We start from the raw sequence: 18,857 nt of genomic DNA, 5'->3' as shown, positions 1-18,857 counted from the left end.
TGCCCACTAACACACAAAACGCTGAAGGAACGCAGGGTGTCAGGCAGCATCTACGGAGAGAGATGGACAGTCAAACTTTCAGATTGAGATGCTTCCCATATCCCCCTCAACTCTACTCAAAATCTATTCCGTAGTCTGTTAACCTATCAACCAGAGGGTCTTGAGATATGGGAAAAAAACTGGAGAACCTGGAGGAAACCCTTACATTCACGAGAACAATGCAAACTCCACACAGATATACCGGAACTGTGCACTGAGCTGGTGTCACCCTGCAAGCTTCACCACTGTGCTGAAAGAAAAGTCATGTTGCAAGAAGAACTGTTTCAGGAATAGTGAGAGCAGGCTTAATAAGTAAGAAGATGGATGCAGATTTTCACATAATGAAAAGGAGTAAAAGGACAATTAACACAGCAGAATAATGAGATAAAGTAAAAACTGGAATTAAGAGATGAAGATCAGAAGAAATATAGAAGTTATAAGAGACAGTCAGTAAAAAACAAAAGCCTATTAGGAGAAGTGAGAGAGAGAGCGAGAGAGAGAGAGAGAGTGAGAGTGAGAGTGAGAGTGAGAGTGAGAGTGAGAGTGAGAGTGAGAGTGAGAGTGAGAGTGAGAGTGAGAGAGAGAGAGAGAGAGAGAGAGAGAGAGAGAGAGAGAGAGAGAGAGAGAGAGAGAGAGAGAGAGAGAGAGAGAGAGAGTGTTATACTCTGAATAGCAATTACAATGGATGATCATTTGCAGTAATGATGAGAAGGCCAGCATCACCCCCATTAATTATTGGGTAAAACTAGCAGCAACTTCTGGCGTGGAAGAGTTAAATACAGTAATTTTGAAACCGCTGTCGCAAACTCTACTAGGAAATGTAGAGCAGTTTATATTGGAATGGTCTGTGCTTGTTCTGGCTTGCCAAATGCACATGTACCCCTATGCATTCCATCAGTCACACTTCAGTATTTCTGGCCCTGCACATTGCGGCTTTCCATAGAGACGTTCTGCAAGGCACATCAGCCCACTTATGACAACTAGACCTCACGCAGCACATTTAGAAGACCTGCTCACAGTCTACTCTCATGTCATTGGACAGCTAACTGCTTTCAAAGAACTTTGAACAGTGTTTAAATGCCTCTGCCGATTAGAGAAGCTTTAATTTCCCTCTCCTTTAAAACTGATCGTTTGGAGCTGAGGAAGTAAATAACTTTAACGTGACTTTCAGTGCTAGAAATCAATCAGAAACATCAGCGTTCAGGAAAGTGAAGAGCATGTACTTTTGCAATCAAGTTTGGCAACTTTATTCATATTAGCATTGGTCCACAATCAGGGGTGACGAGTCCATGGCATGTGCAAAATTTTGTTGGCACCCAGCATGTAGTTCAGCACCTCAATTATTTGAACCACCCATAATAAAAAGATAAATAATGATGATTTTTACTGCCAAAAGAGCAGCAAATAATTGTTTTTACAACCTGAGAGCAATGAGATGTATTCACACACATGAAACGCCTCATGCCAGCTTACTGCCAGCTAGACAGTTGCGAGAACAGGTGATCTTGGATGATACATTTTGAAATCCTCCCAGACCTGGGAGAACACATCAGTATTTGGATAGAAAATAGTTACAATAACAACACTATATGGAAAGGATGTTATTTTTCAATTGTCCTTTAAAAAGTAATAATAATTTTTAACAGATTTTCTGAAATGCTTTGTTTATTTAAATCTGTCTGTGTTACACTTCTATTAATAGTAAAACAATAAATTCATGTAATATGTATCAGGACTCATCTTTTTTTCCATAGAAAAGTCCATAATTATTGTTTCTTAGTCATCAGTTAGTGATAATCTCTGCTCAAAATTACCATGGCACACAAGATAACTTTTTGGATTATCACCAATTTGGGCATAGGCGCTCAAAAAGGTTCGCCACCCCTGCACGAGATGTATCAGCCATAAATCAAAGGAGCAGAAACAATGTGTATAAGCCCAGAATACTTGTTTGCTCAGCCCCTGGACTCATCGATGGAGGAGGACGTCTCTAGCATCTGACCTACGACTCACATCAAAATTCCATTTTGCAACATGCAGATGCTTAGCTTAGGATAAACTGATCCACTCTCAACAATCAGAAGAGCAGTACACTTGACCCCAATATTTCTTTGTGTTGCTGATAAATTTTCTCCAAAAGCATAATTTACTTAAGTGGATTCACACAGATTTCTTATTTTCAGATTAGTTCTAAAGAAAAAAATGGAGAACTTCATTACCCCAAAGTTTAAGTTAAATCCCTGTAAAAGCATCAACACATATCACCACCACCCACTTACCTAACAAGCCAATTTATATTTCTTGTAATGGTTCTTACCAATCTCTTTTCTTTATGTAAATTTAATAAAGTTCAAAGTAAAGTTATTATCGAAGTACACATCTATCACCTTATACAACCCTGAGATTCATTTTCATGCAGGCAATCAAAGTAAATACAATCAATCAATGACTGCACCCAACTGAATGGACAAGCAACCAGTGTGCAAAACATAGACTGCACAAATACATACACACATATATATATAGAATAAATATCAAGAACATGAGATGAAGAGTCCTTGAAAGTAAGTCCACACGTTGAGTTCAGTGCTGAGTGGCGTTACTCTCTATGATTCAGGAGCCTAATGGTTGAGGGGTAATAATTGTCCTTGAACCTGGTTGTGTGAGTCCTGAGGCTCCTATACCTTCTCCCTGATGGCAGCAGTGAGAAGAGAGCATGGCCTAGATGGTGGGGGTCCTTGATGAGGGAAGCTGCTTTTCTGCGACAGTGCTCTGTGTAGATGTACTCAGTGATGGCAAGAGCATTACCTGCGGTGGACTGGGCCATATCCACTATTTTTTGTAGGAATTTCTGTTCAAGAGCATTGATATTTCCATACCAAGCTGTGATCAAACCAGTCAATATACTCTACATCATACATCTACAGAAGTTTGTCAGAATTTTAGTTAACATATCAAGCCTTCACGAACTTGGAAGAAAGTAGAGGCACTGTCATGCTTTCTTCATAATGGCATTGACATGCTGGACCTAGACAGATCAACTGAAGTGATAACACCAAAGAATTTAAAGTTGCTGACCCTCTTCACTTCTGATCCTGGGATGAGGACTGGCTCTTGGACTTCAGGTTTCCTCTTCTCAGATCAACTCCTTGGTCTTGTTGGCATTGCGGAAAAGGTTGTTGTTATGGCACCACACGGCCAGATAGTCAATCTCTCTCCTATATGCTGATTTGCCACCACTTTTGATTCTGTCAATGACAGTGGTATTGTCAGCAAACTTAAATATTGCATTGGAGCTGTGCTATGCCTGGCAGTCCTGAATACAAAGCAAGTAGAGCCAGGGGCTAAGCACATAGTCTTGTGATGCACCTATGTGAATAGAGATTGTGGAGGAGATGCTGTTGCCAAACTGACTGGTGTCTGCAAGTGAGAAAATTGAGGATCCAGTTGCACAAGAATCTATTGAGGACAAAGTCTTGAAGCTTATTAATTAGTTTAAGGGGATAATAGCACTGAATACCAAGCTGTAGTCAATGAAGAGCATTCTATTACATACACCTTCACTGCCTAGATGTTCCAGGGTTGAATGAAAATCCAAAGAGATGGCATCTGCTGTTGACCTTGGTGACGGTGGGTGAAATGGCGCAGGTCTAAGTCATTTCTCAGGCAGGAATTGATATATTTCATCACCAACCTTTCAAAGCATTTTATCACTATGGATGTAAGTGCTACTGGATGATAGTCTTTGAGGCAGGTTATCACATTCTTCCTAGGCACTGGTATTATTGAAGCCTGCTTGAAAGAGATATGTGCCTCAGACTGCTGAAGCGAGAGGTTAAAGATCTTAGCGAACATTCCATCCAGTTGACCTGCACATGTCAGCCAGATACCCCATCTGGGCCAGATAATTTCCATGGTTGCACCCTCCTGAAGGATGCTCTCACATCTGCCTCACAGACTGAAATCACAGTGTCATCGGGGACTGTGGGAGTTTGTGAACCAGTTACCACGTGTTGATGGTGAAAGCAAGCATAAAAGGCATTGAGCTCATGTGGGAGCCAGGCCTCGTTGTCATCTGTTGCTGGAACTCACTTTGTAGAAGATGAAAGCCCCGCCACAACTGTTGAGCACCCCTCACTGCTTCAAGTTGGTCTGGAATTGCCACTTCGCACCTGAGTTGGCTTTCCGGAGATCATAGCTGGAACTATTGTATTTCACTTGGTCGTCAGACCTGAATGCCACTGATCTGGCCCTGAGCTGATTGTGGATCTGTTGGTTCATCCAGGGCTTTCGAATGGGGAAGACTCTGAATAATTCTGTGGGGCCACACTCGTCTACACTGTTCTCATAAAGTCTGCAACAGATGTGGTGTACTATTCAGAGCGTCTGATGAGTCCCTGAACACAGCCTAGTCCACTGACTCATAGCAATCCTGTAGCTTCTCCTCAGCCTCCTGTGACCACCCCTTTGTTGTCCTTTTCTCCATAGCCATGCTCTTTAGCCTCTGCCTGTATGTAGATAGCAAAACAATCAATCAGTTTTCCCAAAATCAGTCTAGGAATCCTTCTGGTAGTGTGGCAGTGGTTGACTGTGTTGAGATCCCAGGTGCTGCATGTGATATGTTGGTGATAATTGGGCAGAAATTTCTTCAAACATGCCTGATTGAAGTCCCTGACTGTTTGCTGAAAGCTGCTGGAGTAGGCTGTTCCTTGTTTGCTGATGATGGTACTCAGGACCTTAAGTGCCTGCTTAACATCGGCCTTTGTTGGAATGTGAACTGTAGTCAGGACCGTTGGTATGTACAATGTTTGGTATTTAATCATCAGCTGTTGCAGTTCTAGGGAAGAAGAGTGCGACAAGACCACTGCATCCAGGCATCATGAAACACAGACCCCCACCTTTTGCCTTCTCCAAATCAGCAGTCCAGTCCATTAGGTGCATCAAGAAGCCCCCAGGTCTTACTAATGTATCCAGTATGTCAGGAGTGAGCATGTCTCTGTCAACATAGAATGCAGCAATTTCTCATTTCCCTATGATACAGCAATCTCAGTCTTGTTCTCCAGAGACTGCATATTTGCTAACAATATGCTGGGTAGAGGAAGTCTCATTCCCCAGTGTTTCAGACAAGCTTGCATCCTCCTCCCCTCCCCTCCTCCTCCTCTTCCTCCTCCTCTTCTTTCAACTGTATCGATGAAACTGGAATCCTATGCTATAAAATGACTAGATGGGATAAATGTATTCAGGAGGAATCCCTTCATCGGTACGTAGAAGTCCCAAGGAGACAGCAAGTGATACTGGAGATGCTATTAGGGAATGAGGCAGGGCAGGAGACAGAACTTTGTGTAGCGGAACACTTTACATCCAGTGACCACAACACCGTTAGTTTCAAAGTAAATATGCAAAAAGATAGGTCTGGTCCATGGGTTGAAAGTCTAAATTGGAGAAAGGCCTATTTTGATGGTATCAGGATTGATCTGGACTGGGGTAGGCTGCTTTCTGGCAAAGGCGTACTTGGTAGTGGGAAGCCTTCACAAACAAAACTTTGAGAGGACAAAGCTTGTACGTGCCTGTCAGAATAAAAAGTAAAGATAATAAGTGTAGGGAACCTTGGTTTCGAAGAGATATTGAGGCCCTAGTTAAGAGAAAAAGGAGGTGCATAGCAGGTTTAGGCAAGTAGGAACAAATGAGGTGCTTATGGAGTTTAAGAAATGCAAGAGAACATTTAAGAAAGAAATCAGGAAAGCTAAAAGAATGCATGAAATTGCTCCAGCAGACAAAGTGAAGGAGAATCCAAAGGGATTCTACAGATATGTTAAAAGCAAAAGGATCACAAGCGACAAAATTTGTCTTCTGGAAGTCCAGAACAGTAATCCATGTGTTGAGTCAAAATAGTTGGGACATCTTCAGTGAATTCTTGGCATCTGTATTTGCTCAGGAGATAGACATAGAGCCTATGGAAGTAGGCAAAGTGGTATCAACTTCATGGATCCTGTACAGTTAACGGAGGAGGTGTGGATAAATCCCCAGGGCCTGACAAGGTGTTCTGCCAGACCCTGCAAAAGGCAAGTACACCGATTGCCAGGGCTCTAGCAGAGATATTTAAAACATCCTTAGTGACAGGAGAGGTACCAAAGGATTGGAGGATAGCCAATGTTGTTATGCTGTTTAAAAAAGGCTCTAAACAGAAACCAGGAAATTACAGGCCAGTGAGACTGACATCAGTTGTGTGAACATTATTGGAAAGTATTCTAAGAGAATACTTCAGAAGATCGTAAAGTCTCTGACTTGTTAAGACGGTTCAAAAGTATGTTACTTAAAGGGAAAATTAAAGGCTACAGATTTCAGTGAGTGGATTTCAGATGAAGTATATTGAGCAGTTTTGTAAGCTCACTACCATGTTTCACCAGTGCAATCTTCATAACATACATACCCAGGATCTAATCTGACTGAAAACAGTTACAAAATTTGTTCTTTGCTGTTCATTAGTTTTTGGAAGTTCCATTTTCATTCCTTAGAATTACAGTGACTAGTTTTTGAAGAGCCCGTTTATTTGTTTGCTTAAGAAAATGGGTAAAAGAAAATAATTAGCATGGGATGGGATGGGAGAAAACCTCACACCATTCTCCACACATAACATGCTGCATCACTGCAAGGTGTGGAATCTGCTCTGCACAGTACAGGAATGCTGTACAGTGATAGTCAAAGCTGCCCAACACATCACCGGCACCAGCCTACCCACCATCAAGGACACAGATACAGAAAGGTGCTGGAAAAGGGCCAGTAACATCATGAAGTATCTGCCCACCCTGCCCATTCATTGTCTGTCCCATTCCCACCAGGGAGGAGGCCATGTAGCATATGCACTCCAGGACCATCAGACTCAAAGCAGTAAGGCTGATCAACTGCTCCACCCATAAACCCACTCCTCCACATTTCCAACCACCACTACTTTATCACCTTATGTACAAACTCTCCTGTGCACTTTATGGACATAGATAGATAGATAGATAGTTAGATAGATAGATACTTTATTCATCCCCATGGGGAAATTCAACTTTTTTTCCAATGTCCCATACACTTGTTGTAGCAAAACTAATTACATACAATACTTAACTCAGTAAAAAATATGATATGCATCTAAATCACTATCTCAAAAAGCATTAATAATAGCTTTTAAAAAGTTCTTAAGTCCTGGCGGTAGAATTGTAAAGCCTAATGGCATTGGGGAGTATTGACCTCTTCATCCTGTCTGAGGAGCATTGCATCGATAGTAACCTGTCGCTGAAACTGCTTCTCTGTCTCTGGATGGTGCTATGTAGAGGATGTTCAGAGTTATCCATAATCAATCCATACAATCAATCTATGTATATAAGCTATCTTATGTATTTACAGTACCTTGAAAAAGGATTCAGCCCCCATAATTATTTTCACATTTTACGATCTCATTTTCTAAACTCAAAATACATTGAGGTAGAATGTTTTGGAGCTAATCTACAAAACATTGCGCATCATGTCAAATCAAAAGAAAAATTCCAAAACCTGTCAACAATTTACTAAAGCGGAAAGTCAGGAAATTAGCACGTCAGTAAGCATCTATGGAAATGATTAAACAGTCGACATTTCGGGACGAGATACTTCTTCAGGACTGAAAAGGAAGGGGGAAGACGCCAGAATAAGAAGCTGGGGGAGGGGGAGGGAGGCTAGCTAGAAAGTGATAGGTGAAGCCAGGTGCTTATCCCATCTTCCTGCTGCTAAAGAGTTCCTCTTGTCCTTACCTACCACCCGATCAGCCTCTGTATCCAACACATCATCCCCCACAACTTTCACTTCTCCAACGGAATCCTGCCACTGAATGTAACTTTACCTCTTCCCCCCTTCCATTTCCCACTTTACACAGGGATTGCACCCTCCATGATTCCCTTGTCCATTTGTCCCCTCCCATTAACTTCCCACCCGACATTTATCTCTGCAAGCAGCCTAAATCTACGCCTGTCCATACACTTCCTCCCTCACGTCTATTCAGGGCCCCAAGCAGTCCTTCCAGGTGACGCAAGACTTCACCAGCAAATCTACTGGGGTCACCTATTGCGTTCGGTGCTCCCCATGGGCTCTCGTCTACATTAATGAGACCCGTGATAAACTGGGGACCACTGCCCATTCTGACCTGTCCGGGGCCATGACCTCCGCTTGTGCCAAGATGAGGCCACTCTCAGGGTGGAGGAGCAACATCTTCTATTCTGTCCAGAATCCTACTGACCCGCACTCAGCCCATAACCCTCCATTCCTTTCCTGTCCATATACCTATCCAACACTATCTATCCCCCTCATAATTTTAAATACCTCTATCAAGTCCCCCCCTCAACCTTCTACGCTCCAAAGAATAAAGACCTAACTTGTTCAATCTTTCCCTGTAACTTAGGTGCTGAAACCCAGGTAACATTCTAGTAAATCTTCTCTGTACTCTCTCTATTTTGTTAGATAGATAGATAGATAGATAGATAGATACTTTATTCATCCCCATGGGGAAATTCAACTTTTTTTCCAATGTCCCATACACTTGTTGTAGCAAAACTAATTACATACAATACTTAACTCAGTAAAAAAATATGATATGCATCTAAATCACTATCTCAAAAAGCATTAATAATAGCTTTTAAAAATAGCTTTTCATCTTGACATCTTTCCTATAATTCTGTACACAATACTCCAAATTTGGCCTTACCAATGCTTTGTACAATTTAACATCACATCCCAACTCCTATACTCAATGCTCTGATTTATAAAGGCCAACATACCAAATGCTTTCTTCACCACCCTATTCACATGAGATTCCACCTTCAGGGAACTATGCACCATTATTCCTAGATCACCCTGTTCTACTGCATTTTTCAAAGCCCCACCATTTACCATGTATGTCCTATTTGGATTATTCCTACTAAAATGTAGCACCTCACACTTATCAGCATTAAACTCCATCTGCCATCGCTTAGCCCACTCTTCTAACTGGCCTAAATCTCTCTGCAAGCCTTGAAAACCTACTTCATTATCCACCTACCTTAGTATCATCTGCATACTTACTAATCCAATTTACCACCCCATCATCCATATCATTAATATATATGACAAACAACATTGGACCCAATACAGATCCCTGAGGCATACCACTAGTCACCGGCCTCCAACCTGACAAACAGTTATCCACCACTACTCTCTGGCATCTCCCATCCATCCACTGTTGAATCCATTTTACTACTTCAATATTAATACCTAACGATTGAACCTTCCTAAATAAACTTCCATGCGGAACCTTGCCAAAGGCCTTACTGAAGGCCATATAGACAACATCCACTTCTTTACCCTCGTCAACTTTCCTCATAACCTCTTCAAAAAATTCAGTAAGATTTGTCAATCATGACCTCCCACACACAAATCCATGTTGACTGTTCCTAATCAGACCCTGTCTATCCAGATAATTATATATACCATCTCTAAGAATACTTTCCATTAATTTACCCACCACTGACGTCAAACTGACATGCCTATAATTGCTAGGTTTACTCTTAGAATCCTTTTTAAACAATGGAACCACATGAGCAATACGCCAATCCCCGTTTCTAATGACATTAGAAATATTTCTGTCAGAGGCCCTGCTATTTTTACACTAACCTCCCTCAAGGTTCCTCTCTCAGGAATATCCTGTCAGGATCTGGAGATTTATCCACTTTTATATTCCTCAAAAGTGCCAGTACTTCCTCCTCTTTAATCATCATAGTTTCCATAACTTCCCTACTTGTTTCCCTTACCTTACACAATTCAATATGCTTCTCCTTAGTGAATACCGACGAAAAGAAATTGTTCAAAATCTCCCCCATCTCTTTCAGCTCCACACATAGCTGTCCACTCTGATTCTCTAAGGGACCAATTTGATCCCTCACTATCCTTTTGCTATTAATATAACTGTAGAAACCCTTTGGATTTATTTTCACCTTACTTGCCAAAGCAACCTCGTATCTTCTTTTAGCTTTTATAAATTCTTTTTTAAGATTCTTCTTACATTCTTTATATTCCTTGAGCACCTTATTTACTCCATGCTGCCTATATTTATTGTAGATATCTCTCTTTTTCCTAACCAAGTTTCCAATATCCCTTAAAAACCATGGTTCTCTCAAACTTTTAACCTTTCCTTTTAACCTAACAGGAACATAAAGATTCTGTGCCCTTAAAATTTCACCTTTAAATGACCGCCATTTCTCTATTACATCCTTCCCATAAAACAAATTGTTCCAATCCACTCCTTCTAAATCCTTTTGCATCTCCTCAAAGTTAGCCTTTCTCCAATCAAAAATCTCAACCCTGGGTCCAGTCCGATCCTTCTCCATAACTATATTGAAATTAATGGCATTGTGATCACTGGACCCGAAGTGCTCCCCAACACATACCTCTGTCACCTGACCTATTTCATTCCCTAACAGAAGATCCAACACTGCCCCTTCTCTAGTTGGTGCCTCTATGTATTGCTGCAAAAAACTAACCTGCACACATTTTACAAACTCCAAACCATCCATCCCTTTTACAGTATGGGCTTCCCAGGCTATGTGTGGAAAATTAAAATCTCCCACAATCACAGCCCTGTGCTTACTACAAATATCTGCTATCTCCTTGCAAATTTGCTCCTCCAATTCTTGATCCCCATTAGGTGGTCTATAATACACCCCTATAAAGTGTTACTACACCTTTCCCATTCCTCAATTCCACCCAAATAGTCTCCCTAGACGAGCCCTCTAATCTATTCTGCCAGAGCACCACTGTAATATTTTCTCTGACAAGCAATGCAACACCTCCCCCCCCCCTTGTCCCTCCGATTCTATCACACCTGAAGCAACGAAATCCAGGAATATTTAGTTGTCAATCACACCCCTCCTGCAACCATGTTTCACTAATAGCTACAACATCATATTTCCAGGTATCAATCCATGCTTTAAACTCATCCACCTTTCTTACAATGCTCCTAGCATTAAAATAAATGCATTTAAGAAATTCTCCACCTCTTCCTCTCTGTTTATCTCTAACAGTACAAAGAACTTTACTGTCTTCTTTTTCTTCCTTCTCCCATACATCTGTTCCTACACTCTGGTTCCCCTCCCCCCTTGTATCTAGCTCAAATCCACTGGAGCCTCTCTAGCAAACCTACCTGCAAGAATATTTGTTCCCCTTCAGTTCAGATGTAAACCGTCCCACCGGAACAGGTCCCACCTTCCCTGGAAAACTGCCCAATTATCTATAAATCTAAAGCCCTCCCTCCTGCACAATGTCTTCAACCATGTGTTGATCTGCACTATCTTACTATTTCTAAACCCACCTGCACGTGGCACTGCAGGACCTCCTCCTGGAGGTCCTGTCCTTTAACTTGGCACCTAGCTCACTAAATTCACCTTTCAGGACCTCCTCACTCTTCCTACCCACATCATTGGTCCCTACATGGACTACGACATCCGGCTGCTCACCCTCCCTCTTGAGAATACTGAGAACTCGATCCGAGATATGGCGGACCTTGGCACCAGGGAGGCAACAGACCATCCGGGATTCTCGATCTCTTCCACAGAACCTCCTATCTGTCCCCCTAACTATCGAATCCCCTATCACTACTGCTCTCCTCTTTTCCTCCCTTCCCTTCTGAGTTGAGAGTCCAATCTCGGTGCCAGAGACACAACCACTGCAACTTGTCCCTGGTAGGTCGTTCCCACCAACAGTATCCAAAACGGTATACTTATTGTTGATGGGAACGGCCACCGGGGTGCTCTGCTCTTCCTGTCTATTCCCCTTCCCTCTCCTGACAGTCACCCAGTTACCTGTCTCCTGACTTTTAGGGGTGACTATCTCCCTGAAACTCCTATCTATTTCTACCTCTGCCTCCCGAATGATCCGAAGTTCATCCAGCTCCAGTTCCCTAACACAGTTTTCAGGAGCTGCAGCTGGATGCACCTGGTGTAGTCATCAGGGACAATTGTGCTTGCCCTGACTTCCCACATACTGCAAACGGAGCACTCAACTGCCCTAACTGCTGCCTCCATTACCTACTCCTAAACTAATTAGATTAATTAAAGGAGCTTACCCAGCCTTACCTCACCTGGAGTGAAACTCTTACTCAGCCTCTGCTTGCTATTTAAATTCTCCCGCTGCCTCACGGGCCGACTTTCACGCACTTGTGCAGTTGTGCCACGTTCAAACTTCAATTCTGCCTGTTCTCGCCGAAGCCTGATTGAGCCAAAGCCGACCCACTCTACCTCAGTCCACTCCGACGATGGCCGCTGTATATGGCGGTCTTTCTTTTTAAACCTTTGGCGCGCTACGTCATGCGCCTGCGCAGTCTAGCCTCTTTGCCGTGATCAGTTAAAAAAAAACAGCTTCTCTCCGAGCTTCTTTTACCTCTTCCCTGTCCGCCTCTTGCTGCAATTTAAATCCTCTATGTCTTCCCTTTCTTCTCTGGCCCACTCTTCTCTCCTATTAGATTCTATGACCTGCCTTTACATTCTGGCATTTCCCCCTTTCCTTCACAGTCCTGAAGAAGTGACTCAGCCTGAAATGTCAACAGTTTATTCATGTCCATAGATACCTGTGCATTTTGTGTGTGTTGCTTTGGATTTCCAGCATCTGCAGACTTTCTTGCATTAACAATGTACTAAAAATTAAAAACCAAAATGGTGAGGCTGAAAAAGTATTCACCCCCTTTCCCAGGATACTGATGGACTTTTACCGCTGTACCATTGAGAGCATGCTCACTAATTGCATCTCAGTGTGGTATGGCAATTGTCGTGTATCGGACCACAAAGCACTCTAGCGTGTGGTGTAAACTGCCCAGCGGATTATCGGCACCCAATTGCCCACCATTGAGAACACCTACCATAAACACTGTCTGGGCAGGGCGAAAAGCATTATCAAGGATGCATCTCACCCTAACCATGGACTTTTTACTCTCCTCCCATCCAGTAGGCACTACAGGAGCCTCCGCTCCCGCACCAGCAGGCACAGGAAGAGCTTCTTCCCTGAGGCTGTGACCCTGCTGAACCTCACATCACAGCGCTAAGCAGTATTGCACCCATATTGGACTGTCTCAGTACTTTTATATTTGTGTACTACAGCACTTACTTTTTATTTCCAGTTATTTTGTAAATAACTACTATTCTTTGCATTTCTGGTGAGATGCTAACTACTTTGTATTGACTTTGGCTTTGTATCTGTACTCGGCACAATGACAATGAAGTTGAATCTAATCTAACCTAATCTAACTTCCTTCAGGTGCAATACTGTATATTACCTTTCCAATGCACCCAATTTGTTGATGTTGGACATTGGAAGATTAGCTGAATAAGTATCTCCTCTCTCTGTAAGGTCTTACAATATAGTATGTTTTCAACAGACCAGACCAAAGTGAAGATAAAAGAACATTCAAGGCAAGTCAGGGGAAAAGCACAAATCTGGGGAAGGGTACAAGACTGTCTCTAATGCACTGACATATGTCAGAGCTCAATGCAGTGGAAAAAAGTATGAAACCACTGCCTAGTACTGCCTAGGTCAGGCTGACCCAGTAAACAGTCACCCGAGAAGAACGACACTTGTAAGAGAGGCTACTGTGTCGTTAACAGTCTCTCTGAGTGAGCTGCAGAATTCAGAGGCTGCAACTGGAGATGCAGTTCATGGCTCCACAATTTATGAGGCCTCACACAAAAAGGGAAGAGTGACAAGGAAGAAGTCCTGGCTCTAAAGAAAAGCATATCCTTGCCCATAAAGACTTTGCAAATCATCACTTAGAAGGTACTGTAAAGATCAGCCAGGTAACACCATCTCTACTGTAAATTATGGTGGAGGTAGCATCATGTTATGGGGGTGCCTTTCAGCAGCAGGGACTGGGAATCTGCTCAGGAATGATGGGAAGATAAATGCGACTAAATACAGAGAGATCCTGCTAGCCTCTGCCAGAAAGCTTAAACTGAGGAGGAAGTTTGTCTCTCGGTAGGACAATGACCCAAAGCACACTGCCAGAGTGGCTTCTAATGAAGAAAATTTTATGTAGCCCAGTCAGAAACCTGACATTAACCCAATCAAACATCTCTGGCAAGACCTCAAGACTGTTGTCCATCACTGCTCCCAAACAAACCTGGCACAACTTAGGCAATTTTGCAAGGATGAATGGGCAAATTTTGCTTCATCACATTGTACAAAGCGAATAGAAACTTATCCAAAAAGACTTCTAGCTGTAATAGCTGCGAGAGGTTGTTTAAGTTATGAGTAAAGGGGGCTGAATACTTTTGAACTGCTGACATTATAGTTTTTGAATTTTTAGTTGTTAATGCCTTACAATTTCCCTGTTTTGGGGCTCTGTTGAGAAAAAGGAGCATGTGATCCACAAATAAAAATTCTCAGTTAAATTGATCAAAATGCAGGTCGTAATACTCTTTTATGTGAACAAAGAAATAGGAGCTGAATACTTCTTCAAGGTACTGTACACACATATGTTTTGTAAAGGCTAATTTGAGAGTTGATTATTGTTTCTCTCACTTGTTTAAAATTTGGAAGAGTCTATGTCAAGTACTGGGATTTATCTAGTCAAATAACAAAGTATACTTATTGCTTCCTTTAATGAATTTCCCCAGGATATTTACAGAGTAAAAAAGAATTCAGATTTATGGTTTAACTGCAGCATGCATGATTGGATAAAAGCTGCACTGTTTTTATTGTGAAAGCAAAGTTCATCATTTCTAACCCAGTTTTTGTGCTTCATGGAATGATGATTCATGAGACAATGCCTTACCTCCTCTGGAACTCTGCTGGATCATCTAGCTCCATTGAATTCATGTGAAAGACATTGGAAAATGAGTCCTGAAAATGCAATTAAACCATACAATTTATTGCAATGTAGCAAAGGGATTAATCTAGCAAGATTTCAGTCACCAGATGTTTCAAAATCTAACTGAGCTCTAGTCACTAAGAGCTGATATCTCTAGCAGCACAGTCTAAATTTAAGGGAAATTTCAAACACTGTCAGAGAGGAAAAACAAAAGTAATACTGTTCTGCCAAATATTCCACTGCAGTCTAAATACACCACGAGCATTTGGCATAGCCCTACACTTCATATGTGTTAACGCATATTAGATATTCATGCTTCTTTGTTAAAGCTAAATAATATTGTTGCCATGGCAGTAATCTGATTATTTTTAAAAGACATTCAATGATCAATTAATCCATCAGATCATTCAAATAATTAAACAAATTCACATGAATAAAGCTATAATAATGCTGTGATATGGATAGAGCTAATATTACTGTCCAAATCATAAATTAATAGCTGTCAAAATACTTTTATGTCTTTCCTATTTAATATCTTTTTCTAATAATAGCATAAAAATTCTAAGAAACGTGCTAATGTTTGTTAAAATAGAACAACACTATCTTAATTTATTTTCAAAACTTATCTGTTAAGTACTTTACCACCTACAGTATATATACTAGATCTACATTTAAGATGTGTCAGTTTATTAAGCCATCTCACAATTGTTTGGGATAACTGATAATTTTTCTGTTTTTCACTCCTTTAGTTTCACCTATGTTTTCTGTTCACTTATATTAGCTACTAAACAATGCAATTATAAATCTCTATGGTACACAACAGCATCATTAAAGATAGAGATCTTTCATTCCAACAAATTATTCCAATTATCTGTCGTCTAAATTTTATTCAAGTTATGGTTTTAAAATACTCTCCTAAATAGCAAGTTTGCTTTATGCAACATGCCAAAATGTTAGCAATTGTGTAATTGTTTGTTAAGTCTAGTTTTTTCCTTTTCAAATTTATTATTCATTGAGCTGTTCTTTCAAATCCTATTTTGATAGCATGAACTGAAACAAATGTCCAAAAGAAGAAGTTGACAATATGTAACCACTGGCATCCAATTCCCATTCTATTCCAATTCTTTGTTTAAGAATAGTTCTATTGAGTATGCTTATATTGGTCAGTCTAAACAAAAGGTTGAACAGCTTCCTGCACTGACAGTGTGACTAATTTATGAATGTCGTTATATTTGAATATTCACTTTTCTTTTAATAGATCTATGAATTCACAGCAGAGAAATGCCACCCTTATACTGTATAGAACAGTGAAACTGCAAGATGTTTCTTTTGTTGATTGACAAGGGATTATGGAATTTGGAGTGAACTGAGATGCAGTCAAGGAGATGTAGGAAGTGGCCAAAATTACAACACTTCTCTGCCATTTTTACCCTCAGAAATTGTCATTGGATGCCTAATTGAGAATCTTCTATTCTCTCAGACTGTCATCCCTCAATTTGCTAACCTTAAAAATGGGCAAAGTCTGAAAAAAATCAATGCTAGATATGACATATTTTCATCATTTACAATGTAGAACATATATCATACAGTAGAGGACACGAGGAGATGACGCACTTGACCTTGCTGTGCTGGTTTTTAGTAAAGCCACTTGATTAACTTGACTTCCTATTTTTTACCCTCAGGCCAGTCATTTCCCCTTTCAAAACTATTATCAGCCTAAAAAATTTTAGATCTCTTCACTGGTTCTTTCCTGAAGGTGAGGTGGAGTTTAAGAGGACGATGGCGCCTAACAGTGGCTCCTTTGCTTGTATATTCTGAAACAGCTCCGTTTCTATCTTTAATATCTCTACTTTTCTCTTTCAAGCTTCTTTTGAAGACCCTGACCTGGAGTTACATGCTGACTTCGGTTCTTTGTGGGAATGGGACCCGCTCTCGGGGTCTCACAACTGGCAGTTATTCGATATATCAAGGACGTGGCCTAGAAGACTAGCGTGCATCCAGGGTTCCAGGATTTCATGGCTCTGGAGGCAGGAAATCAGTGTGTCGTGGGAGATGGAAGATCGAAGGCAGCAAGCTGGTTGCTGGCTGTGTGCCAGAGACCCGAGTTCATTGGGCGCGGAGCTCGGAAAAAGCGACGCAACAGACTTTCAACATCGTAAATCAGCGAGTTGCTTGTTACGTCTACCCCTTCGCTGTGAAACCGAGACACCTCTTTTTCCCTGATTAGGGAGAGAGAGAGAGCCTGTGGTATGTTGAATTACCGGGTGAACGAGTACTACGAGTACAAGTCTGTGTCTTTACTGATACTTAGCTGCATGGTTGAGTGCTCGGTGGGGGGTGCCGATACTTTTTTTGCTGGTGGGGAAGGGGGATTGCTGCTTTGCTGCTGCTTATACGTGGAGCTGGGGGGGCTTTGGGGTTTTATTGTTTAACTGTTGTTCATTCTTTGGGGCACTCCTCTGTTTTTGTGGATGGTTGCAAAGAAAAAGAATTTAAGGACGTATATTGTATACATTTCTCTGACATTAAATGTACCTTTGAAATCTTTGAAAACTTCAAATGATTTTTGCTTGAGTCATGCAGGGAGTCTTACTATTTCCTTCGTGCAACATTCTGCAAAGAGTTGGGGAAATTAGACCCAAGCTGTTTTCCAATGACTTTCCTAGTTCCAGCCTGAGACACACAATTTCATCTTGTTCATAATACCTACCCCACCAAAGAAATTAAATTCTTGCAGAATAGAGATCTATCTTACAGGTACATATAATTTCCTTACGCTTTATCAAAAGTTAAATTACAAAATTGAAACAAAAGATGCAAACCTTCTTGGGTATCTGCATTAATTTTTTTATATGTTATGTTAATTAAGACATTTTGGATTTAGAGCCTATTTTTTTGTTTGTGCCAGGATCAAGAAAACGGAAGACAAAGAATTGAGCTGATTTAATTTTGAAACAGTATGTTTTCAAACATTAGATCGAATTCATTGTTCATATAGTGGTATACTTACTACTTACATCAAGATCCAAAACTATTATGACTTGCCAAGGATATGACTGTTATGGCATTCCAGTCTGGAACAAAATATCATTTTTCTTGTACAATGTGCTGAAAAAACAGCAATAAACCTAAGTATTTATTTGCCAAGGTGATTTGAAAGCAGTTAACACTGGATAACAACTTTTTTCTAAAGTGCTGCTTCCTCAAATTTTTTTTGTTTATAATAGACCACTTGAAGCTAAACACAAATATAATTTCAGACTACTTGTATCACGCAGGAATTCAGAGAAATAAGATATTAACTTTTATTGAATATAATGCATTTAATTGCATAATGGTGCTGATGCTTTCCAATAGTTCAACTAAGCTAAAGATATTTTGTTGATGGTTTTTGTTTGTACTCAGTGGCTGAGGCTTCTCACTTAAGTGTCCAACAATAATCAGCCAGCATTGATGGATTCCAGTTGCCCTGATCCTGGTAGAACCTTTCCCCATGCTCGTGATTTACAGCACCAAGATTTGCAGGGAAGAAATCTAAATGGGAAAATGAATCTTTCGTGACATGTTGCATTTCTCAGTTTTGCATGCTTGAAGCATGTTGTCAACCAGTTGCATGTAGAGTGGTGCTCTGTAGTTGCCAAGACAAATTTCAACAACATCCTTGAATAGCTTCCATATGATTTTCTCCAGTCCCACTAGAAATTATTCGAATTGCTTGTCAATGATTACCTGTTCGGTTTGTGGACCAACAAAAATGTCCTCCTTAATCTTGGCATCAGTTATTCTGGAAAATATCTGTCTCAAATATCAAAATCCTTCACAGAAAAGAATACCTTTTCTAAAACCTGTTCTGCCATGTAGCTTCCACCGTGTCTAAGCAGACCCTGAACAAAAATTTTTTGCTGGTGGGTGGGGGGGGGGGGAGAAGGTTGTTGCCTTGTTGCTGCTTGTGCGTGGGGGGGAACTGGGGGGG

The 18,857-nt window shown here is 41.0% G+C and overlaps 1 protein-coding gene across 3 annotated transcripts in view; it reads right to left on the bottom strand.

Moving 5' to 3' along the window:
• pde5ab (phosphodiesterase 5A, cGMP-specific, b) overlaps positions 1-18,857 on the bottom strand; it is a 121,924-nt gene that overhangs the window by 57,449 nt on the left and 45,618 nt on the right. For all 3 annotated transcript variants that reach the window (XM_073065175.1, XM_073065173.1, XM_073065174.1), the window contains exon 7: positions 14,849-14,916. In XM_073065175.1, coding sequence (XP_072921276.1) covers positions 14,849-14,916 — 68 coding nt within the window. The remainder of the gene's footprint in view (positions 1-14,848; positions 14,917-18,857) is intronic.

This window comes from Hemitrygon akajei, chromosome 13 (assembly GCF_048418815.1).
Source record: "Hemitrygon akajei chromosome 13, sHemAka1.3, whole genome shotgun sequence".
Lineage (NCBI taxonomy): Eukaryota > Metazoa > Chordata > Chondrichthyes > Myliobatiformes > Dasyatidae > Hemitrygon > Hemitrygon akajei.
Note: the sequence above shows the minus strand (reverse complement) of the source record. Positions and strands in the feature narration are given on the sequence as shown.